The sequence below is a fragment of the Cylas formicarius genome, unplaced genomic scaffold (genome assembly GCF_029955315.1).
Source record: "Cylas formicarius isolate icCylForm1 unplaced genomic scaffold, icCylForm1.1 PGA_scaffold_10__41_contigs__length_53128322, whole genome shotgun sequence".
Taxonomy (NCBI): Eukaryota; Metazoa; Arthropoda; class Insecta; order Coleoptera; family Brentidae; genus Cylas; species Cylas formicarius.
In genome coordinates this window covers 128806-154219 of record NW_026844214.1, presented here as the reverse complement: position 1 = coordinate 154219, position 25414 = coordinate 128806, and the positions used below count along the sequence as shown (strand labels likewise).

The window sequence follows — 25414 nt, the reverse complement described above, 5'->3', positions numbered from 1 at the left end:
TTGAAGATAATTGACAAATGTTATTTCAAAACACAATCGTTTAACAGCAACCTAAAAGTAATTTTTGAAATCAACAAAGCACATCATTTGGGCCTGTCATTCCTATCGATGGGCCAAAAAGAGGACACAGAATGGAACACATTTTATGATTTTAGTGAACAATATCCACATAAACCAAAACCGGCAAAAAAAGGACGGACAACTGTGGGTAAGTGTAGGGTGCTTTGGGACTTATTGTCTTTGAAAGGTTATGGTGAAGTGTATTTTGTGCTGGAACGCGTAATATCTCTAATATTGAAATTACTAGATTCTGGAACCGGCGCAAACGGAATTCAGAAGTTTTCTAAGTCTTATTTGTTTAAAAAAACATTATACTATATTGGCTGTTTGTACCTATACTAACGCATTCCCCAGAACAAAATACTGAGTAGCATCCCAATAAAAATAAATCGAAATAACAATATATTAATATGACAAACTCATAAGAATGGAGTATTTTTATTTGAAAAATAACGGTATCCTTATTTAAATTTTAAATGTTAGTTTTTTACCACATTATAGTTCAACAAGGAAATCAACTTCAATATTTAGCAGACGTCACAAAATATGTCGTAAGATTTAGGTGTAGGACATTATCAAATATGTAAAACAAGTCTAGAAAGTTCCGAGAAATTCTAAAATTCTTTAATATACAGCGTGTCTAAATGCGTAAAATGTCTATTGTGAAAAACTTTTTGCATAATGGGAGAGATAATTAAAAAATGACTTAACAGATTTGAACATTTTGGGGTATTTAAAAAAAACATTTCTTGAGCTAAAACAAAACTAACCGACCTTTCCGTGAATGTAGCGATTATAATTATTGCTTATAATTTCAACTACAGTGTGGTTCTCTAAAAAAAAAAACATAAAAATAGAATAACAGAAGATAGTCAAGTGACGGCTGCTACAATACGCATACCTACATGGGTTTGGATCCATTGGAAAGAGAATTTCTAGTTTGTTTGTGTGTATAGTATAGTAGTATACTATAGTATATAGTATAATACCGCATCCCCATAGCTTAATTTCTTTCTTATCGAAGTAGTTGAGAATAAGTGTGATAAGTAGATTTTGAAAGAATTTATTGATATTTATTTATTAATTTGGAAATTATAATAAGTTTCTTAAAGATTAAACTTAAATATTAATATTGATGTGTAAAGTGTTCGTTGACCAAAAAATAGTTTATTGTTTTCGATAATTATGACGCTTCGGGAGGCAGCTGAAATTTGAATACACACCTAAACAGCCACTCTACTATCGGCGATGTGGTCACTAAATTTAAGAATAATAGTCTGTCCAAAATAATTTCAAGAAAATACATAATGTTCGAACACTTACTGAAGAAAATCAGTTAAAAATGTTGCAATCAGTAGTGCAGAAATGTAATTAGAAGAAAAAATAACTCAGTTCAAAGTAACGTGTTATTTATAAGTTAAAATTTCTGCACTTCCTCTAACCTGGAGATATAGGAATTGCATGTCATGATCTGCGCTTGGTTTCGAGGAGAAGTAGAAGACGACATTTTATATTCCAGGAGAATTTTATTAATTGACGAGGCAAAATTTACTCTTTGGTAGCGTTTTTATTGATTTATTGTTAACGGTTCTTGTTAATATTAAATCCAATTCCTCTGCAAATTTATTTGATAAGAACTTTCGGAGACACGCTGTTGTATTTAAATTAAGAAAGTTTAACCTCGGTTTAATTAAGCACAATTTACCAAAACAAAAGCAATTCGAATCACAAAACGAGCGTCTACATTTTTCTGTGAAATCGTCAAAAGCCTCTTTAGCGTTTACATAGAAATACATTTCTCACCAAGACACCCTTTTGACAACGGCAACACTGCAACATTCAAAACATTGTCGTAACCATAGTGGCGGAAGATGAGTATGTGGTGAAAGTATTTAAACATGTAGTATTTCTCTGTTACTTACTTGTGGTCTTACCAATAGCTTTAAAATCGGTGTGAAAACCGTCGACGGTTATTCGGGAATCTCTTCCGGTCCTCCGGAATGTAACTTCGTGCCAGGTTCCGTCGTCGATACGCCTGCGTGAACCACGCTGTTTTGACAGTCCACCTCCCAAGTCCAGATAGATGTAGATGTGGCCGTTGTAAATTTCGACGGCGAAAAGGTCAGGCTAAAATTAATAATAATTAATATTATCATAATACAATAATACCGTTTTTTAAGAAATGAAACATAATTTATAAGTTAAAAACAATAACCCGCTAGGCGTTAAGCTAGATAAAAGAAAAAATAATGAGATGGGGAAACGCAATATGATAAATGATAAATGGTACTTATAGAAAGAGAATTCAAGTTTTTTGTTGTTCAATGTTTTGCGCACTGATGAAATGTGGCCACCGAACCAGAAGAAAACAAATCTACTAAAGCTTTTACAGAATTATACGTAAAACCACGCATAAATAAATTGATAAATTGAAGTGATATCGTAAGTGTATTAGAACTTATTAGTATATTATGTCTATTAAGTATGAAGTAGTGGATGTTTTCAATAGCTCCTCTGTAAGAACCAGTAAACGATACGACTATGAGTTTACTCAATGTAATTCATCGACAAAACAGATATTTTGCACCAGACAGTAAGTATAGTGCTTTTCGTTAGACTCCGATGAGCTATGTAGATCCTAATTTGTGATAATCAGCTGTATGGGCCATAGATTTTCCAAATTCAAATACCTTATGGATAACAAACGTATAAATATATGTAAAATAGGTTCCAATAGGTCTAGGAAATCCTGACAAAGGCCTAACTGATGCTTCCTCTTAAATTAGTGGTTTTTAAACAGGAATGAAGGTATTGATGTGCCAAGATAATGCTATTTTGCATGGTCTACGCAATCAAAGCTCATGAAAAGTCTACCAAAGAAGCAGTGTTGTCGTTAACAAATCAAATAAAATAATCATATATTTTAGTAATACCATCAACCATGTCTATGCCGAAAGCCTTCACACTCAAATTTGTGTTCTTATATGTACAAAAACTTTATCGAATAGAAAAGATCAGTTCAACTTTCTTCTATACATGGTAGAAGTGGACTATCATAAAATTGTAATTTTAAGAGATCAAAGACACAATACGGGATTCAAGAAGCCCAAAGAAGAAATGCGAAAAACTGCATTACAATGAAATTATTGCGAAGAAACTTCCACTGGCTACTCCAATACTATTTACAAAACTGAAAGCTCTGAGGAAGCCCACAGGATGATTGACGAAACGTCAGCAAGTTCAATTTTTATGGAATCTAAAAAATCACTTCAACTCTCGTCTATGCACATTCATGTAGGATGTGACCGAGTGTTAGAAGACGATATTCTACAATATGCTTGTCGGTCACAGTTTTATGATGCGTTATAAAATAAATCTAAAATAATATGTCTGATAATTTAATTTAATTCCTATGAAATTCTAATTTCAACAGATTGTTGACTTTAAGAACCTTAGAGAAGAAATGCTCAATGGAAAAACTAATTTCATCGATGTCAAATTATAGTTTGTGCTTATTTAGATCTACAAATCGAAACCAAAATTAAATAAATAATCATATGTTCGTTGCAAACATAAAATTGTAATTTTAACAGGTGACGGACATAATACAGGCTTCAAATCGATAAGAAGCTTAAGCAGAAATAGGAACAAACAAACGGCAATGAGAAAGTTCCCAGTTTTCGGAAAGCTGCATGGAAAAACAAATTTTAATTCATGGAAAATATCGTATCAAAAAGATGACTTCAACTCTCTGCAATACAAGCGCATGTGGACAATGGGGGCGCTTGTTGGAAGACGAAATTGTAAAACAATACTAAACAATATATTATCATAAAATAATATTAGATTAATATTATGAAGTTAACATTATATTAATATTATTAAATTAATATACCGGGTGACTCAAGGAATTTGGAACACTATATAACTTTTAAACGGATTGAGATAGCAATTTGAAATTTGAAAGGGTTAATATATGCCGAATATCCCATTTTTTGATAATATGTAGTCACGGTTTGAGCGGAAACGACAGTAAATTTCTAATTATAAATGGTACAACCTATATTTTTTTGCATTTTTGGATTGAGAAGATTATTATATGTAGGACGGATTTTCTCGTTTCTTTCTGTTTTTTTAGATTCTTATTTAATTTTTAAAAACTGTGTCTAGGAGGGTGACTATCGTAAATACTATACCGTGGGAAAAATTGTAAATTAAACTTTTCTTTACTTGTCGGTAAGATTAAAAATTGGTATATTAAAAAAAATTAATTTCAAATCGCCATCTCAAGCCGTTTAAAAGTAATAGAGTGTTCCTACTTTCTTGTGTCACCCAGTACATTATAAATGTTAATATAATATAAAATATATAATAATTTAAAGTTTACAAGTTTTGATATAGAGTGAACATCAGGATTCAACAGCCGATAATATTTTGTTGACGATTTTAAATACGAATTTTATGTCCGTATCGCATTCAAACGTTAAAGGCTTAAATACAGTTGTTAAGTATTACTTACTTTGGCCGGTGCTCCGGAATTAAAAAGAATTAGGCCGTTCGCTTCGTTAGTGCGGAATTTGAATGAAATATTTCCCGACTTCTTTGCGTTCCACGTCGGCAAAACCTGCAACAAAGCGAAACCTTAATCTCGTTATGTTTCGTATTGCGTTATGTCTTTCTGATTGTCTCTTTTGAGAAAAAATGCCTTTGGAATACTTTTTAAACTCATATCCCGTGAAAATTTCAAACAAATTTGAATTGAACAGGTGATGTTTGACATTCGAAAAATCATCGTTCAATACTTATTTGCAACTACTGAAAGCAACAAACATTCTTGTGATTGTGATGTGAAAATATTAATCAAGCAATTGAAAATGGACTCGTACTGACTGATAACCAAATGCATTTAGATCACATAATTAATTACTTAGTTTCTAGGGCAACATGAGTTGTCACTACCGCAATCTCTTACCCAAGAATTAACACATCTCGCTTAAAAATCATACGTTCGTTTAATAAATACATACATAAACAAATACAAAAAGCATCAAAACTAATTCTCTTCTTGACTAAAACTAAAACTAAATTAAAAGAACACCAGAAATCGGTACATCATTATCACCATAACGAAAGAAGACACCAGTTTAAAACCAGAACACTTGCATCTAGCACTTTCTTCTATTCAAGAGAAGAAATCATCATTGGCAGAGATAACTCATCACTCTTAGCGTCCAGTCATGAATATCTTCGAGATTTTCCGAAAAAATCTTCGAAGGATGTGGCAGAGCTGGTCGTGACCCTAATATCGAGAAGAATAAAGTCAGCAAAGAATCGAACCTAAAAAGTAGCACCTCAGGTTAGAGGGAAAGTTTTGTCGCATATTGACTTTGGTGTTCTAACGAAAAATCAAAGCAACCAACATGAAATAAGATTATGAACAAGCGCGTGATGCGTTGAAAAAAAAAAGTAAAATGTTACGCATTTGAAGCTGAACTTCAAAAAGTACCAAGACAGGTCAAATACCTACTTCCATTTTGAAATGTATTATTTAATGATTATTTAATCTTTAACAGATGGTAAATTGATCATTTAGAGGCTTTTGAAATGCGGTCTTAAGGGCGCAAGCTCAAATATTTTGGACATGCGATGATAGGCAGAAAAAATCGTATACTAAAAAACTTAATGCAAGACAAGTTGGTAGGAAGGCGTGGCCCGGGTCGCATAAATTCCAGTTCAGTATTTAGAAAGCCATATGACATAAATAAAAACGTTTTTTAAATAAAAAGTAATCCCGTTTCACTCACAGAATCGTCATTAAAATTTATATCCTGTAATTCATTTTTCCATCAGTCAGCAGGTATATTAATAACTACATTTCTATTTAAATTATTACACTGGAGCTTGGAGTAAAGTTAGAGTAAGAATTTCATTAGCTCAGATGCGAGTTTGTTTGAGATGGACTCGGTAGTAACGGTCAAACTTATGAAGAAATATCAGGAAAAGCTCTAAGTTGTTCATTATCGTCAGTCATCGCAAAGCTCTCGACACGTTCCATATAAACTCAAAATTTTTAGACTTTTTTGCTCATGTCGAGATTTTCTTATCCGTTTAAACACTCGTGTTGTATTTAGCATTATATACCACGTTATGATGGATGTTACAGCAAATATAATACAAGGATTAAAAAAATGCTTATATGCTTCACATAAAATAATTATTTAGTTAAGATTTTCGAACATGTTATAACCTGTTTATTAGTTTATTGTATGTTTTGTTTTCTTACTTCTTCACTGACACATATGAAAAAAATCTCTCAACAACTTCGATCCGACAGAGACAAAATTCCGTTTGTTATGCCTGGAGATTACAGCAATCTACGCGTATGCGACAAAGGATTCGAAAATTTTCCATTCCCCGGTTTGTTTACTTAACACCGTCGGCGGCGGGTAAAAAACAAAAAACGCTCCATTAGACGAAGTACCTTTTTCCATTTCGCGATACGTTAAATTTGACTAAAATATCAGCGAAACACTTTATAAATAATAGATTAAGACGGCGCGCGGATTTCCCTCAAAATCGAGGCGGATAAAATCGGGGCTCCCGCACCAAATGGACCCAGTCGTGAGACGGACTCCGCCAGAAGCGAACCTCGAGGATGATTTTGATACGGACGAAAATCGCGGTCGGCATCCTTTTCGGGTTCCTGCGGTTCTTCTTCGGCATGCTGCCTGTTAAACTCTACAAGATCCTGCAGCACTGGGAGGGAGCATCAGTCGACTCGAACACCTTCGTCAATCACAGGAGACACGAGCAGGTAACGTGCTGGATAACGCTGTGCCAGTCTTTCGGAGGAGGTGTCCTTTTCGCGACGTGCTTCTTACACATGATGATCCAGCTGTTCGTGTCGGTCGAAGACTTGAAGAACTCGAGCGGCGTGGAGTCCCGTTACTACCCCCTCTCCCAGCTTACGTTGTCCGTAGGATTTTTCTGCGTCTACTTTCTCGAAGAATGGTCCCACTGGGTGGTCGAGCAGAAAACCGACCATATGCTCGCCACCAAGACGTTCGAGAAGATCGCCACGAGTATGTCGAAGTGTTCGACTAAAATTTCGGCCACCGATTGCAATGGCGATACTCCAAACAGAGCGACGCGTGACAACAACAGAAAAATCGAAGACTCGGAAAAGGAAGAAACGCCGTCAGATGAGGAACTCAAAATGAAACACCAAGAGCAATTGATGCGGGCCATCCTCACGATCATAGCGCTGTCGTTGCACTCGGTCCTCGAAGGCCTGTCCATAGGGCTGAAAAGCCGGATCTCCGAAATATGGTATCTTTCGGTGGCGGTGAGTATCCATTCGGCGTCCATTTTGTTTTGCATAGGATTGGAGCTGCTGCTGGCCAAAAACAAGATCAGGTTCATAGTGCTACAAGTCAGCGTCTTAGCGCTTGCCAGCCCGTTGGGCATTTTCCTGGGAATATTTTTCGCCGTGGAGACTCCGACCGAAGAGACCACCAAGTGTGTCGTGGCAGTCCTGCTGGAGGGTTTGGCGTGCGGCGCCATATTGCACATAACCCTGTTTCAAGTTTTGAGCAGGGAGAAGCAGAGAAAGGTGTACCGGCTACGGAGGAGCTTCTGCATGGTCTCCGGTTTCGTGCTGATGACCGTTTTACAGTACGTCGAGATGAATTATTCCGACGAACATTTGAAAATTGTCATCAAGACGTTGAACTATACTCGTTCGAACTGAAGGGAACGGAGGTAGCGCGCGATAGGGACAAATATTTAGTGACATGTGAAATAAATAAAAAGCATCAACATGTGCTTTTATCTAATTAACTTAACTTGGTATGATATAAATAAACCACAAATCAGATTTTAGTACAATTGATCAGTTTTTTAAGTTTTCTAATCGAAACCGAAATTCTAGAACACAGAACACATAAACAAAATATGGGCAAAATTACCGTAACGTCATTTTGTATGCTATTTTTGCAGGTTGGTTCGCTAATAATGATAAAAAATTCACTTTCGATTTATACCGGGTGTAATAAAAATGTTATATATTTTTTTCTGAAAATTGGAATAAAATTTTTAATTGTATATTGGATAATATTCTTCCATTGCGCAATTACTGCATTCACCAATCGATTGTGGTTAACCGATACGCAATTGCGACTTGGAACCTTTATTTTTAGAGTATACCGTGGTTGCTCTATGGGATTTAAATCGGGACTGCGAGGTGGCCATTCCATTAACACAGTTCATGTAGTCGACCATTTACCTGCGTTAATAAACTATTCTGTTGCAAACAACGAACAAGTGGCATAACATTGTAATCGGCGTTCATTGATTTTACACCTGCAAGGACTAAATCTCCGTTGAAACACATTCCTCCCCGAAACATTACAGAGCCTCCACCAAACGGGAGTTTTGTGGAAATATTACTTCTAAATTAAAATGAAAGATGCAACATTTCTTCTACTTTGATGATGGCAGCAGCATTATCTGCCGTTATTCCGTTCCTAGCAGTACATTGAAGTGTGAAACCTACAGAAACCTCCGGGAGAACTAAGCGGCGATCCCTTGCTTTTTTATTCAGGATAACAGGCGAACTAAATTCGATTTTTTTCGGGTTGCTTGGGCATCTGTAAATTTGCTATCTCAAGATCTCCCCCGAGGGACGGGGGATGGTTAAAATATGCTACTTATGGTACATTCAAAAAACCAATAAAGTTTAATAGGGGCAAATGGCATGCCAATGACATGCGTTCGCCGAAGCAATGGAACCATCACCTACAATAGCTGCAACGGTTTCAAATATTTGAAACGAAATATTATCAAATGTCTAAAACAAATAAAATGTATGAAAAAAGCGGTTTGTTTAAGAAACCGACGAAAGCTTGAATTTAGATGTATAATCGAATTTTATGTAATTTTATTTTTATATACAGGGTCTTTTCTAATACCGTCAATAAATAACAGAGCGATTTTTAGGTTTATCTTAAAAAGAAAGCTTCAAACGTCCTAACTTTTGAGATACAGGATGGAAACGTTTTCACAAATAAAATATATTTTTTTAATATCGGTAATACTACTATATTTGGCACACTACACAAGTATCAAGTATCACGTATGATGTATCAACACTACTATGTATCAAGAGGCATTATTTAACGTACCACTTTTTTTTCAAAATTCACCAGAGACGGGCTTACGCAATTTCGCCTGTATATATTGACAGATATTGATGGTACGCCACTGATTTCCCTTAAAAAAAATATATTTTTTGCTCAAAAAAATAAACGCTTCTTCTATGCATGGTCATAACAATATCGTTAATACGACAGCATGTAGAGAATTATCCCTATCTCCAATCATTTCTAAAGAAATTTAATTTATTGTTTATTTTTTTCAATCCGCTGTACCGTTTTCGCTTAAAAAAATAAAAACCTCTTCTCTCTATGAACACAACAATCATTATTATTTCTTACTTAAGTAATTGTATACCTGTTTTATTCAAATAAAATCGAAGTATCGGCATCCGGCTCGACTTACCAAGTGCGATTCCCTCGTGGTAAATGTGATTGGGTCGTGCGTTTCCCCCGTCGGACACTTGTAATCGACCCGGCCGACCACTTGGATCAAGTGACTTCCGGATCTGCCCAGTTCCAAGAGGTTCAGTCTCAGAGTGTCCGCCACGAATTCGACCTGTAACGGGGATCGCTTACGTCACACTAAGGGTCGACACACACTAACGGGAAAATGCCTCAGTCAATCGCGAAACGGACTACGCTTCATACAAAAAAAAGTACAATTCTAGTAAGTTATGAAATTTTTAAGATTTCTACATGATCTAACTTCTTTTGTGCGTTTACTGCTTTGCTCAAAGTGTTGGACGATATCTCTCATTATTAGATTATAGTAAAGCCTTCGATGTCCTCAATCATGCTATGCTCTGTGCCAAGTTAAAATACTACGGGTTTAAATTTAAGACGCTTCGATTGATTCGTTATTATCTGCATCTGCATTGACATTAGATCGAAAGTCGTAGAAGTTGACAAGGCTCATTATTAGGACCTCTTTCTTCATTATTTCTACAACAGATATGTCGAGTTGCTTTAGTGAGTTCAATAGTTACAGTCACAAGCAAATACATATTTCTTTTTCCCGGAGCAGTGTAAACAGCAAGGATACTAAATAGATGCCTGGAATTAAATCCGAATAAGTCCGCATTAATATATTTATAAATGGGGTTAAAATTGAAGAATATAAAAACTCGCGTATCATCTTTGATAATGAACACAGATTTCGTACACAGGTTTCCAAAATCTCTGCGGAGCACTGGTTTTGAGTGATCTAAATTACTGTAATGTGTCTATAGACCCTGCTTGGATATTCTGACAAAATATAAATTACAAAAAGTACAGTTCCCGGATTCGATTTATTTATAAACTTAAACGAAGAGATGATGTTAGCCATAAACTTCACGATTTAAAATGGTTAAACATATCGAGCTGAGAAGAATTTCATTTTGCTTGTTTTCCATGTAGTACTTGATTTATCTAGATGATCTTCTAAAAGTTTTAATAACTCTATATGAATTTGGTCCAGGGGATTTTCCGCTTTTGCTTTTTTTATTGTTCTTAGAACTTCTTGTTTTAATATTTTAGGAGGGCTCGCCAACTCTCTGGTTACTTCAAACTCACATGGTTCCGGGCTTTTGAACAACCGCATCTTATTAATTCTGTCGGAATATTTCCAGCGTCGAACACATTTCTGTTTTTTCTTCACGCCGTTCGAATTAAATCTAATTGACGCTAGAGTTAATGAACTTTGTTGCTATTATCTTTGGAACTCCATTCTTTTTTGTCCTCCAAAGTGAATGAGTGATTTTTTTTTTGCCTTGGCTCCTCTGTAGCTTGGTTTGTTTTCATTAACTTGTGCATTCAACTAGATTTTATAGTTTTCTGTTGTTTCCGTGGTATCTTCGTCTATTTTCTGACCCCAAAAATATGATCTTTTTCTAACTTTTCCTTGATAACCGATAACATTTTTAGCTGCTTTATAGATACATCTTTTTATATGACGATAGTTGTGTTCTCTATCTTCATCTAATCTTTGTCTATGCAGAATTTCTGTGGTCTTATAATCCACACTGTCCAAGTCAAATCGGATTTCTTTTCTCTTTCTCTCCTTTTGCTATGCGGTGTTTTGCTCCCATAACTTTATCAGTCATATTCAGTCCTCCTATTCAGATTGTCAACAAAATTCTCTTTCATACTTATTGCTCCATTCTTATTTAGGGCATATTTACCCCGTACCGTCACTTGACTTTATGACTTTATGAAATTTGGGGTCTCAAGTTTAATTGTGATAGCGAAAACGCCACTCAATTACGTAAGTAACAAATTTATAAAGAAAATGCTGGCTAGCATCTTGCTTTCGAATTTTTCAAAATGAGATGCCGGAGGATATGCATTACATTCATCTGCCCTAGATGAATGTAACTTTTAGAAGCACCCTCGAAAAATTTCAAGTGTGTTTTTGTGGATGTTGTAAAATAGGTTTCAGAAAACAGCAGCCAACCCAGAGCAAAAAACATAGATAATTTTAACACTTCAAATAGAGCGAAGGCATTCGGGTTTCTATTAATACAGCAGCTAAAGAAACTGCTTAGTTTATATGATTAACAACATTAATTTTGGTTCAAAAACCACCCCCTTTTCTTATCGAACTTTGAGGTGATTTTCACGTACGAATTTCTGACCTAAACATTATGTAGAAAAATATTGATCAGTTTTGGTTAGTACTATATATTTAGCAGATTAGCAGATCTTGACGGTAAACTTCCAGCAGTGACCCACCTGGTTATTGACAGAACTGTATTGCGTCACGGTCAACGTTATTTGAAAAAAAGTAAGGAAAAGTATGGTCTCGAATATTCTTTACAAATATTATTTATTAGATAAGAACATAGTTGCCGTGTGATATGTACTAAATATCCAAATGACGAGGAATTATCAGAAAATTTATCGTTACTTACTTTTCTCATGCAGCCGACGAAATTATTGTGTACCCTAGCTCCCGGAAGCGCTCTGGTATTGATGCTGCCTCCCACGTAGAGGCGACTGGAAGACAGCATCGTGAATTTGCCAGCAATGTGGGAGTGATCAGCGTATACTCCGTCGACGACGGCGGACAACTAAAAGCGAGAATCAAATTACAAGAAAACATAACAAAACTTGCTCGTGTCAACAAGTTTAGTCTCAAAACTTTAACGAAAGCAGTCTTAACGAACCACCTACTAACCAAAACAAGTGCGAAATAGATTAAAATTTAGCAACACATAAACTATCTCTTTTTTATTACCACGCAATAATAAAAACACCCCGTCATTTGCTACTTACTTATCACTTTACCGCGTTTCACATTGCCATATCTGCTTGATGGCCCCTTTCCAACAGGACAACGCACGCCACCTCATGCCCTATAGTTATTGCATGTACCCATTGATTAGCATTTGTCAGTCATTTGGAAGCCAACAACAAGCTTTGTTCAAAATTATACGGGGTTTCTTCTTAATAAATATCAAAAGAAAACTTCATAATATTATTGTAGATATTTTAATGAAATTTGGCACACATATATCAAGAGGCATTGTTCAGAGTACCACATTTTTTTTTAAAAAACACATGGCTGGCATATGGAATTTCACCTGTCTATTTAGGCAGACATTGATGGTACGCCACTGATTTCCCTTTAAAAATAAAAAATCTTTTTTAATTTCATTTCTTGATGTTTTTCATTGAGATGTACGATTTTTGCTTAGAAAAAGCCTCTTCTCTGCATGGTCAAAACAATACCGTTAATATGACAGCATTCAGAGAATTATCCCTTGTTTAACCCAGAACTACTTTTTTTTTCAAAGAAACTTCCATAGGATACTGTAATACTATTTACAAAACTTCTGGATTCCTCCTGCGTCGGTTTTTGCTGAGTCGAACTTGTTGACGTTTCGCCAATCATCCTATCGACTTCTTCAGAGCTTGACTGAAACTAGCGAAACGTTAGCTAGTTCCAGTCCATCCAGAAGTTTTATAAAAAGTATTACAGTAGACTGTGGAAGTTTCTTTGAAAAATACAAAAAGTGTTTCACTCCTAGTATATATTTTATTTCGAGTAACTTTATCTCTACAGGACGTTCCATTGTATCAGGATAGTAATCAACTTTATTTGTTCAAATATTTTTCTTCTTCTTAGAGTGCCGTCTACATTATTGAATGTTACTGAATGTTGGCAATAATCTCGGCGCAGTTCCATTATCAATTTCAAGATCTCATATCTACTTCCACGCATTATGTGACCCAGATAGGCCATCTTTCGTTTTTTAACTATGCGCACCAGCTCTCTTTCGAACAATTTCAGTCAAGCTCTAAAGAAGCCAACAAGATGATTGGCGAAACGTCAGCAATTTCGACTCAGCAAAAACCGACGCAGAAGGAATCCAGAAGTTTTGTAACAGGAATTACTATTTACAGATGAAGCCAACTCTTCCAGAAATGCAATCAAAAATTTTCACAATAAACATATTTGGCCCGATGAAAACCCCCACGCAGTTGTCGAATTTAAACATCAAGGACAGTTTTCGGAATTGTTTATTGGACCTCTGGACCTCTGGACCAGTGTTGCAGTAAGAGAATATTTAGATCACACATTTAATAACCAATGGGTAGGTCGCGGCGGACCTCGCCCTTGGACTCTAGATCCCCAGATTGAAAGAGTGTGGACTTTTTTCTTAAAAGTCTGGTTTATCGCACCTCAGTGAACACCGTATAAGAGGTGAAGGATAGTATAAGAGTGCCTGCGATTTAATATGAAACCCTGGAAGTATGCATCCAACAAGTATACTTTAAAACAAAGTGAAACAATAACATTTTCAAATGTAACAGTATCATTTTTATTTTAGAACCCCCATTGTCAGTATTCCACAAGAATTTCTTGCATCTGTTGTATTAACCTTAAAATATTTCTATTCATTAGCTTGGAGACAGTGTACCTCCAATAAAAAGAGAGGTAGTGTCACGATTAAAAAACCAAAACGTTCATAAAAAAAAATTATGCTATAATTTGATAACAATTTTCAACAGCTGCCACCTTTATTGCAGTCAACAGGGTGTTCCAAATTTCGAAAAAAGCTTAGTCTCATAGTTCCACCCTTCACACGCTTAAATTCAAATTAATCAGTAATTCAAATAAAATCACTAAAATCAAAGCGGCGGTTCTCTTTTTTTTTAATACACTCGAATTGCTGTGACGGGAAGCTACGCCCAACTTTACGAATAATCATTTCGTAAAAGAAGAAAACTACCGCTAGAACGGGGGATCTATTTATATAAAGGGCATAAAAGCCTACCATTAGCTAATTATCGCCAAGGAACTCGTATAAAACCTTTCAAACTTACCGTCTCAATTCGCTAATGAATTTTTTAATGACGAGAACTCTTTGAAGCTTAGTTTTAAATTAATGAAAGTTCTTCAGTCGGATTTCGCGATACACTTTATGCCTGAGATTTTCTTTGGAGTTTTATTCGTGTTTCGCTCGTCGACGGGACGTCCTGCGATTCTTAATTTATTCAATAAGCGCAATCCCTCTTGACAGAGCGGCGTTGCCAGAGCGTCGCACCGCAATCTTACCAAGTGTTAACATTGAGAACATTATACCTTTTGGAACTATATGAAGCACCGAGCAAGAGATTTACTGAAGCACGTTGCTTGGTCAACTACTTATTTGCGGAAAAAATGAGTTGAGAAACAAGTTTTAATTAAAAAAAACAATTTTACATCACCCCTTACTTTTTATGCAAAATGGATTAAAAAAAAAGCATCTTAAAATCTTTAACATTCTTAACGAAAAAGTCTGCATGGACGCAATTGGTGCTGAAGTGAGAGAGAGAATTTTAGCCAAATTTGCTATAATTTTCATCATAGGCGCTATAAATAAAAACCTTACTTTTTGACACAACCGTTGCTGGAGAATTTTGCTTATTGTATTTTCTTTTAAATGTTGTTTTCATTTTTATACAGGGTGAACCAAAATATTTATTTTATTAAAATTCAATAGTAGGGGAGGGTGGGGCCTCCTGGGGCACCTCAAAAATTAACTTTTTTTTTCATTATAATTATAAATTCTTGTTATTTGTACATTTTTAGCCCTTTGCGTAATACCGGTGGTAAAATGGACCGCTTAATAATTCTATGAATTTAGCCTAATGTCAGAGCTTTCGAAAATCTTATAAATACCATTAACCAATTTTTTAATACATAAAAAAATATTTACTAGTTTGTAACATTATTTTTTAGTAAATACTTTTTAATATATAATTCTAATTATTATATATATCATTATAAATACGTGATAATGGAGCACGACGGCCAGAAACTTCGCCAAAATTTGGGTAAATTTAGTTAAAGTTAGTCAATCATAAATCGACTTGGTGGCTAAAAGCCACAAAAAATTATAAAAAGCTTAGGTGGGTCGCCTTGCCTGCTAAAAACTTTTCGAATATATAGGGTGTCCCACAACGTGAGTGCCACAGCTTGGAAGTGTATTGCTGACATGATTTCATGTTAAAAATGTCGTCAAATACCCGAAACGCTATTCTAACTGAACTACAAGCGTTTGAAATTTTAAACATCATTAAAAAGGAAACCGCTTTATTGAATTAGTTGCTCCAGTATTACTTTCGGCTGTTAATATTATTATTATAAAAAGTCCAGGTGGCTGTGAATCTTATGTATTGTGAAATTAAACATGAATTACAAAAATTTTCGTGTTTATTTTCGGGTGAAGAATATGCCGATATTAAGTTTTTCGATTTCCCACTCATAGAGTGCCTTGTAGAACTGTTTTTGCCAATGTCCGTCCATGTTTACGAGAAACAGACAAGTTTCCAACAAGAACTTCTAGTGTCCTGTACAAGCTTTAAAACTTGCCGACTGCGCTTCAACACTTGAATTTGGTAAATCGACGCAGCATTGGCATTGGCATTGTTGGGCACTTCAAAATCCAAGGCAAATTTGGAAATGCCATTTTCGAGATAGATTTTCGGAGAATATTGATGACCTCCTCATTGGTTGCTTACGTTTGAAAAATCATCTTCCAATATTACTGGATGATGTTTCTCTTAATGTACGACAACCAGTAGGTAATTTTTTTTCAAAGAGATTTCCACGGCGTACTGTAACACTTTTTACAAAACTTGTTGGCTGAAGCTGCCTCGCATTTTAGTTAGTTGAGGGAGGCAGAGCTAAATGAGGAGCATAAACACCATCTCGGATTACTGATTCACAGTCGCGGTTAAGATTAACTTGCTTATAGATTTCTATGGACTCTTGGATTTTTCGTTGGTAGAAGAATTGATTACATGCAAGAGTTTTAGTTTTGTGTTGGGCAACTGCTTATGAGTTTATTTGTCTTAACCTTAAGGCTCTTTCGTGATTTTTGAGTCTAGTTGATATTTTTCGTCCGGTCTCTCCAATATATTCTTTGCCGCATATGCATGGAATGCTGTAAACTCCTGGCATCTCAAATGGAATTTTGTCGTTGACGGATCGAAGATATAGAAAGATTTTTGGATTTGTGTGCATAAGTTTTCTGTAAACACAATGACCCGAATATCTAAGAATGGGAGGTTATTATTAGTTTCTACTTTTACTTCAATAGTAAAACGTATGTTAGGGTGTATAAAGTTTAAATGTTTTAGAAAATCTACCAAGGATTCCATGAAGCCAAATAACACTTCTTCAATTTGGTCGACAAATAACAGAGTTGCTTAATCAAAATTATACAAACCGGTGGATTAGAAAAGGTTCAGCGGTTCCTTGGCCAGCAAGGGCACCTGACCTTAAGTATTGAAAACTGGTAGCTAGCTAGCTGCTGATCCTGAGACTCTTAGCACACTCTAAGAAGAGCTAGAATATGTGTACAGCACCTGGGTGAACATTTTGAACAAGTAATTCTATAAAATAAAAATTAAAGGGGTTTCTTTTAAATGGTCTTTAAAATTGCAAATGCCGCATGACATTTTTAACTTGAAATAACCCCAGCAACACACTCCCAAGCTATGGCAATCACATCTTGGGACATCCTGTATATAACAGTTTGCTATTCGTTTGTAATTCAGATCTGCATTCAATATCATAATATTTTAACATGACTTCTTATAGTACCCGATGAAATGTAAATCCGTTTTTATTTTTCTTATTATTAAACATTGTTAGTTTTAGTTTTAGTTCATTACTAATTATTATTAACTATAAAATGGCATACGATTTATATACTCCGCGTGTAAGAAACACTTTAATGCAGCCAAGGATTTCCGCTAACCGCGTTGCTAATTATTCAATTATAATATCAATCGGCACCTATCGCTAGACCTTTTTGGATACCATTCAATACTTTTCGTTAATTAGTTGATTCTTAGAATGGTTTTTGTTTGGGCTGTCCTTTATGCCTGTTTGGATATCCTTGTGGGAATGAATACAATAAACAAAATAAAATAAGTAAAATAACCAAAAAAAAACACATGTTTATTAATCAAAACTAAATACTTTTGCAAATCTATTTGCTTACCCGACAAAAGCTGGTTATCGCCGATATCTGCAAGGCAAATCGGCAATTTTATCAAAACGCACACGTGCTGGATCGATCGATATATTTTCATTACCTCCTGTATCCTCCTGTGAACGCTCACTTTGTGCCACTGATTGTCGTCAAATCGGACTTTGTTCGGTTTAATCTGCATTTCTTGTTTTCCGTTCGCAAGGCCCATTGTCAGACTCAGACAGCCGTCTTTTATTGCGACGTTGAGGTAATCGCTTCCTTCGCCTGTGTATAGAGAAAACGGGGGACGTTGTTATTTGAGAAAAACAAATCAACGGGAAATCCGCGCGACGCAGAAAACTCTCCATCGCGGGAAATTACTTTTATCTTTGTTTTTCTATTTACTTGTTTTCATTCGAAGGGCGAAATTATATCTTGTTCTAGTTTCTTACCGTATACAATTTATTTATATTGACAAAAGCAAATGTCCCAATTTCGATACAATTTTTTTTTACTGAACTTGCATTACTTACAGTTTTGTTTTTAAACCCATTACGATTTGTAAAAACACATAAACACACTTTATACAAAATACATATTTGAAGATAGAGAGTCGCACTGCTACTTTTTCGTGAATTTAATGGTGAAAGAATTTAAAAAAAATACAAATACTATCCATATAAGTTGTAGCTGTAGCAGAACTTTGAGAGGCAACTGATTTAATATTCGCAATCCTACGAAGCAGAGGAATAATTTTTTTCTGCATTCGAGAAAAGAGTCTCGAACCGTTTTGGTTAGTTAAATATAATGTTATTCCGTATTTGTTAATGTAATAATGGACTATAATAAATGTTGAAGTATTGACTTTCCTGTAAGTTAACAATTATTTACTTGGACATTGGTTTTAATAGATTAAGCATGGCCTACTGCTACGAATAAAATAAAATATTAAAAAAAATAGATTTTAAGCTTAATTAAACGTAAGGTTTTTATAGATATAAAGTCCAAGAAATTTTATGTTGGTGTTAAAAGCGTCGTTTTGCTTCGTTGGTAAGTAAGAAAACTAAGCTATAGCTAAACCCGTGTTAAAAAGTTGAAAAATCACGTGTAAATACCAATAAATGATACCCATAAATTTCAAGGGAACTCGAGATTGTTGATATTCATTTGAGATGGGAGCACCACTTCAAATATATCACAAATAAACTTAAATCACCAACATTATTATAATACGGAATTTAAGCATGGGGTTTTGGACACAGAAGAAATTAACTCTTCACAAAAATTTTAAAAATTATTTATAAAAGGGATAAGTGTTATCCAACAACACAATCTTTTAACGAATCAGGTATACTCGAAGCAAGACAACTGTATTTTCAAAAAATTGAAGTCCAGATCTTTTTAAATAAAACTCTTATTAGAAATTATGTCAAATTATGTTACTGTCAAACCTAAGATATGAAAAACAATAGGACAGAGATGTTTTCTTTATCTCTCTGCAACAGTTTCACAAGGAACAATAGGATTGCTTAATAACTTTTTAATTGGATCCATTTATTCGTTATTTGTTTGTTTTTTTTTGTATTTTTATATTCACTCTGTTTGCCCAGTAGATTGAAATTAATAATCCAATCTAAGAATCATTGCGGACATTTTTTTTTTTGTTCTAACTAGCAAAGCAATTTGATAACTGCCGAAGTTGCCTAAAATAAATGACTATACAAAATATTATACAGTTCGCATTATAATTACATCAAATTAATAGTAAAATAAGTGGTACCGAAAACTTCGAAAGACCAGGTAAATTGTGATATAACATTTTTAGGGATTTACTATTCCCGGCAGTATCATTACGCGACAAAAAGCTATAGGCGTGAAAACAATAATTAAAGATTGTCATCGCTTACCCGTGTAAAATAGAAGACCATTTGGCTGCCTCGTCTTAAAGTACAAAGTAATAGTGTCTTGGGCGCTGACAATGGGCTCTCCCCCGGTCTGGCTGAGATCGTATGATAAAAATTCAGTGCCCCGGAATACGGCCTCCGAAGGCGCCTTATCTGGAAAACAGATGGCAAAGTTAATGAGGAAATCTCTCGCGCGAGAATTTCTGGATCAATTAATAAAAATTGTAACCTAGAAATACGCCGGGAGCTTTAGCGGTAATTAAGAACTACGTGGCGGAAAGCAGATACGATTGATTCATACCCTCCATTGAGCGCGTCTGCATTATACTTTTCTGTGACGTGGTTTAGAAACGTTTTGCGGAATAAAGGTACTTTAGAGGGATAAAACTATACTTTTTTATCGAAATTAAGCAAAATGACAATAAATATATATGTACAATAAATTCATAACTAGGACTACTCACGTTTTTATTCTAATTGTCTAATTCTAATTCTGTTTCACTATCAGAGTCGTCATTGAGTTTAATTATAATGAGATTTATGCTGCTTTTATAGAAATGTGAGAGTCCTCAATTTTGATATGCTGTACTGAATTTTTCCAGCTCTCGATTGGTATGTTAATAATTACATTTTATATCAAAACTTAAACACTGTGACTTAAAGTAGAAGTCACGTTTCCTGCTCTGACCTTCGATTTTACTTGGTTCCAAAAACGTAAACCAGTATGCCCAACTTATTCAGCTAAATTAAGAAGAAGAATTTTTTATTAGCCACATATTGTACAATAATAATACAATTGCAGCCTGTCACTGTAAGTGGGGGAGAAACGTATCCTTGCTTGACCATCATCATGTTGGGGGGTGTGGACTGTATTCTTGCGGGGCTGGTTTATTTGAAATGATAGCCGTTTTACACAACACAAACTATATTCAGTCACAACGCGACGACGGTACAAATCAGTTTATTCGAGTTAATCACAAACACAAAATTTGCGTTAAAATAGAGATTAAATTTCCTCGACAGAAACCGTTTGAGAGGCTAGTCCAAAGAGGACACCGACTTATAAGGGAATACATTAATAGTGCAAGGGGCTTAAAGAGGGGTTTAGCGATAGGGCGATTTTCACATTTCCATTGTCAAGGGCGGTCGCGGTCGACTGGCTGCCTCGCGCAACGCATGTCTGGAAAACAGGCGCCGTCGGGGCGGTTAGTCACGTCTATGTAGCGTGATCAAGGGAGGCGATAGACGTTGCCACGTCTAACGCAATATCCGCGTTTCAGGGTTCGCGAGGGCATTGGGTTATTTTATCAACAATAAGGTAAAATTCAAAAACAAAATGTAAAAAGTGTGAAGGTGGAAAAAAACGTATTTTATAAATCACACAGTACTGAACAATAACAAATGTAAAGGTCAACAACACTAACACTAAAAATCGTACAGAAAGTGCAAGATAGTATGCTATGATCTTCACACATTTCAGTAAGCCAAGGATTTTAATTTAGATTTTTTATTGTGAACAAATACTCGTCCACACTATAGAAACAATGTTCAGTAAGCAACACTTTAATATTTGTTTTGAAGACCTCAACAGCTATATGTCTGTACCTATCTGGCAGCATATTATCAAAGTTAACGTTTAAATAATTTTTGTCTGACGTAACAAGTCTGTGCTCTGCAATTCTTATAAGATTTTTTGCACGTGTTGGATAACCATGAGACACACCTTCAAATATATTAGTATGTTTGTGAATTTCTAAAAGATTATGGACAATATAGATATAGGGCAGTGTCATTATCTTGTATTTCTTAAAATATGGAGTACAGTGTTCATTGTGCTTAGGCCCAGCAAGAATTCTTATAGCCCTTTTCTGTATCCTGAATATTGAATAGCATATGACATGTGGGAATGAAATAAGGCATAATACAATGTCATTAGGGCATTTTGGTCTAGGCTCTACCTAATTTAAACAAATAAGCTGGAAGATAGTTCTCGCTTAAGAGATAAAATATGATCTTTCCAGTCAAATCTACTATCAAGTGTAATGCGAAGTAATTTACCCGACTGCCGTTCGTTGTTGCATTTATCTAGCGAAAAAAATATTTTTTGAGTTTTGTCCGTATTCAATTTCAAATAATTATTTTTAAACCATTTGTTCGCATTGCTCTCCAGTTCCCCAATAATGTTGTGCAGGTCATTCCAATTCGAACCATATAAGGTAAAACTGGCATGGTCCGCAAATAAAGCACATTTGACAGACCCCAAAAAACGGCATAGATCAGCAACATACACTATAAAAAATTCAGAGCCGAGTACGGACCCTTGAGGGACCCCACTGGAGACCTCCACCAACGAGGATTTACGTCTGTCATCGCCGACAAACTGTTCCCTGTGTAATAAATAATATTCTGTTAGCTTAAGGGTTCCGCCGCGAAATCCATACCTAAATAGCTTCTTTTTAAGAAGATGGTTCGAGATACAGTCGAAGGCCTTGCTAAGGTCACACATTGTCAACCCCACCCGATTTCCGGTTTCACATCTCCCACAACCTTACTTATCGCTTACCCCTCCTTAAATCCGAACTGCTCATTTCCAAAGATATCCTGCTCCTCAAAAAAAAAACTTTTTGTGGTGTTATAGGGCGATATTCTCCGGGATTATTAATGTCACCACTCTTGAAGATTGGATTTAGTAATTTTTAAAGTATCTGGAAAAATGCCATATTCGAATCACTTATTAGAAAATAATATAAAAGAAGGTAAGAATATTAATAAGATTTTTAGTAAATTGACATTAATTTGATAAGCGTCAGAGCAACTAGAGTTTCTTAGAAATTAAATGCAAAAGAACTTTCATTAAAGGATATTTGACTAATTAATCCACTATAAAAGTCCGTATCAATATCCAACAGCAGCAAGATTTTAGCAGCAAAGGTCGAAAATAATTGTTAAACTCGTCATTGGTAACGTTTGAGTTATTGGATTTTTTATATAATTCCGTTCATAGTGAATGAGTCTCCATATGTCCTTGGACCTACTATCGAAATTTAATATATATTTGTTAATAGCTTGTTTTTTGGTTGTTTTTATCTCGTTTTAACTCGTTTGTTTTTGGGACCAGTTTGAGGAGCCTGGACTCGATTTCTGAGTTGTTTTACAGCTTGCGTAAACCAATTTACAGGCGATTTTTTAAACTGACATAAAATTGTCGTCCTCAGAACTATAAAAGTTGTACCAGTCAAGGGACAAAACAGAGCTTATAGTTTTTTCAACACCCGACCTAGTGAACAATCTTATGTATCTGCTGTTGACTGTTAGTAGAACTGTGGTTTCTATTTTGATATACTGGGCTAAATGATCAGAGAAACCTAGGTTGATTAGCTCTGTTGCATAATGATGTTCACTAGGATTCGTAAGTATATTATCAAGACAGTACGAACTATCCGGCGTTATCCTAGTAAGTTCAGAGACAGTAATTTTAAAACCAAAGCTGTCGAGGATACATTAGAGTTTAAATTGAATTTTAAATTAAAGTCTCCCAGTATGATAAGTTTTTTAAAGGTATACATACTGTGTTTTAATCGCATACAAATTTAATTTAAGTGAATTCAAAATAAACATCATTTTCCAACAAATATTCCTGCATTTCCGTATTTGAACTTGATGAGGTTGGTGCTTTCCGTACCAGACGGCTGCGGTAGCTTGAGGATAATACTGTTATTGGAAATACTTTGTAAAAGATTGTTTTGAAACCAATTTTCAACAAGTTCGGCTCTTCCATCCTCATGATAATCCAAGCTGGAATCCTGGAACTGCAAGCAGTTTGGGACCAATCCGTCTTCCGACCCAGCGTGTATTATGGAGATGCGTTTTCCTTTATTTGAAGTTGCTTCCATCTGACAGTTTTGAATGGAATCAACCCAGCCTTTGGATACAGTGTCGAGTGAATCGGTCATATTTCATCAAGGTAAATATATATAATCTGTCTGATCTATATCTTTTAATTGTTTGAAGGAAATTAAATCTCCAAATACTAATACTAATTACCCTTTTGTCTATTTTGCGAAGGAATAACTTCGCACTGATAAAGACACTATATTTTCCTTGATATAGGTCCGGATCACTATCGCCGTTAAAGTTTTATCGGGGAGGGTCATTCCATTTTAAAAAATGGAATGTTTTTTTTTTAAATCTCCAGAAGCTTCAGAATTTTTAACACTATGTTATTTTATTCTGCATTAATCCAATGTCCAACAGAATGTCAGTGCGAAGGTTCGAACCGTTAGTGTTATCACAGGTGCAGAGTGTCCCTTCCGAAAGCTGCATAAATTAAAACGATTCTTGTGCAAACGAATTAGCAACGATAATGTTCAACCGTGCGTCAAAGTTCTCTTAAACTCCGACCCATTCCCAATTAACCTAATTCGAACCGATTTTAATGGCGTCGGTTGTGTTAATACTACGCCGGGGTCTTGAATTTTATAACAAAAGATTTATTTCCAATGGCAGTTTACCCGAAGAACACATTTAATTTCGCTAAAACATTCCCGCGCGCCACTTGAAAATTAACACGGGATTACGCAGTCCGGGTCCGTTTATGTTTGCTCGTATAATTGTATAAATTTGGAGAATTTAAATACCTGCTGCCACTCGAACAGACCGAATTTCAATTTTAATTAGTCGAGCATAAAATGATATAATCTCGTTTACTATTAATACGCTTAGAGCGAATATTGTTTGCCGACTATCCGCCAATCACTGCAACACTGTTTTTTTTTTAGGTTAATTTGTACAAATGTTGAACATTGACGAGATGGCGATGCCGATGTTCAGAAAAATTTTCCGATGAACGTGGTTCGATTGCAGAAAAGTGGATAGTGGCGAGTCCACTGAGCCTGGGCAGTTTAGAATTTCTCATTTTAATATTAGAAGCCTTAAGAAAAAAACTCTGCACCTTAAAGAGGTTCTTCTATCAAGAGAACTTCCGGATGTAGTATGTGATCAGATATCCAGAAGTGTAACCCCAATTACGATGAGATAACCCTCTGTTAACAAATCTCAAACGGCGTGGACGATTATAAAAAATGAAAGTAACCTATCTAAACATAAATAGTTTCCAGATTATTTCATTGATGATGAAGGTAGCGAGTATGTCGATTTACACGCGACCTCTGAAAAATTTAAAGACTTTTTTGTGGATTCCGTTGGATAAATAATAAATAATATAAAAACAACACAAACAATTAATAAAAAATCATCAAGTCGAAGTCTATTCCTAGCACCTTTCACCAGTTTGACCTTCGATGCATTATTTCGTCAGTTATAAAAAAAGATTCAGCTGGGTACTATGGTTCATTAATAAAACATGTTACAGATTTTAGTTGAACCCCTTACTTTTTTGATTAATCTGTCCTTTTCAGAAGGTGTATTTCCCTCAGCCTTAAAACACTCCATTGTTGCACAAGAAGAACAATATCCATTTAATTTCTAATTACAGTGGAATATCACTATCGATTTTTCCAAAACTGTTTAGTTTGTTTCTTTATATAATCAAATAGTCTCGAACCTGGATCAGAATAATAAAACATTATGTATCTTCTTTGACTTCAAGAGCTTATTGGTTGGAATGCAGAATAAATCGATTAATCAGACTAACGTTGCCAAGAATTTGGGTTTGTTCATATACAGAAATTTGTCCTGGACAGGCCGAGTGTGGGTCTTCAGCATTTACTATGCCTGAACAACGCTAGCAAATAGTGCAATTTTATTTTCGATTTTATCGTCGACAAAATCGTCCATCAGAGCAGTTAATTCGATTAACCATGGAACGTTTTCGCACCACGTTTAC

At 35.2% G+C, this 25414-nt stretch overlaps 2 protein-coding genes across 4 annotated transcripts in view; one reads left to right on the top strand and one right to left on the bottom strand.

Annotated features, from left to right (window-relative positions):
* LOC132696714 (neurexin 1) overlaps positions 1-25414 on the bottom strand; it is a 157579-nt gene that overhangs the window by 49395 nt on the left and 82770 nt on the right. For 2 of the 3 annotated variants that reach the window (XM_060661705.1, XM_060661721.1), the window contains 7 exons: positions 19573-19722; positions 17790-17950; positions 17696-17722; positions 12107-12265; positions 9619-9771; positions 4580-4684; positions 1983-2187 (listed from right to left, as the gene is read on the bottom strand). In XM_060661705.1, coding sequence (XP_060517688.1) covers positions 1983-2187; positions 4580-4684; positions 9619-9771; positions 12107-12265; positions 17696-17722; positions 17790-17950; positions 19573-19722 — 960 coding nt within the window. The remainder of the gene's footprint in view (positions 1-1982; positions 2188-4579; positions 4685-9618; positions 9772-12106; positions 12266-17695; positions 17723-17789; positions 17951-19572; positions 19723-25414) is intronic. The other variant, XM_060661713.1, reaches the window with a different exon arrangement.
* Positions 6716-7810, top strand: LOC132697441 (zinc transporter ZIP3-like). The gene has a single exon (XM_060662969.1). It carries the CDS (start codon positions 6716-6718, stop codon positions 7808-7810), a length of 1095 nt encoding a protein of 364 aa, XP_060518952.1.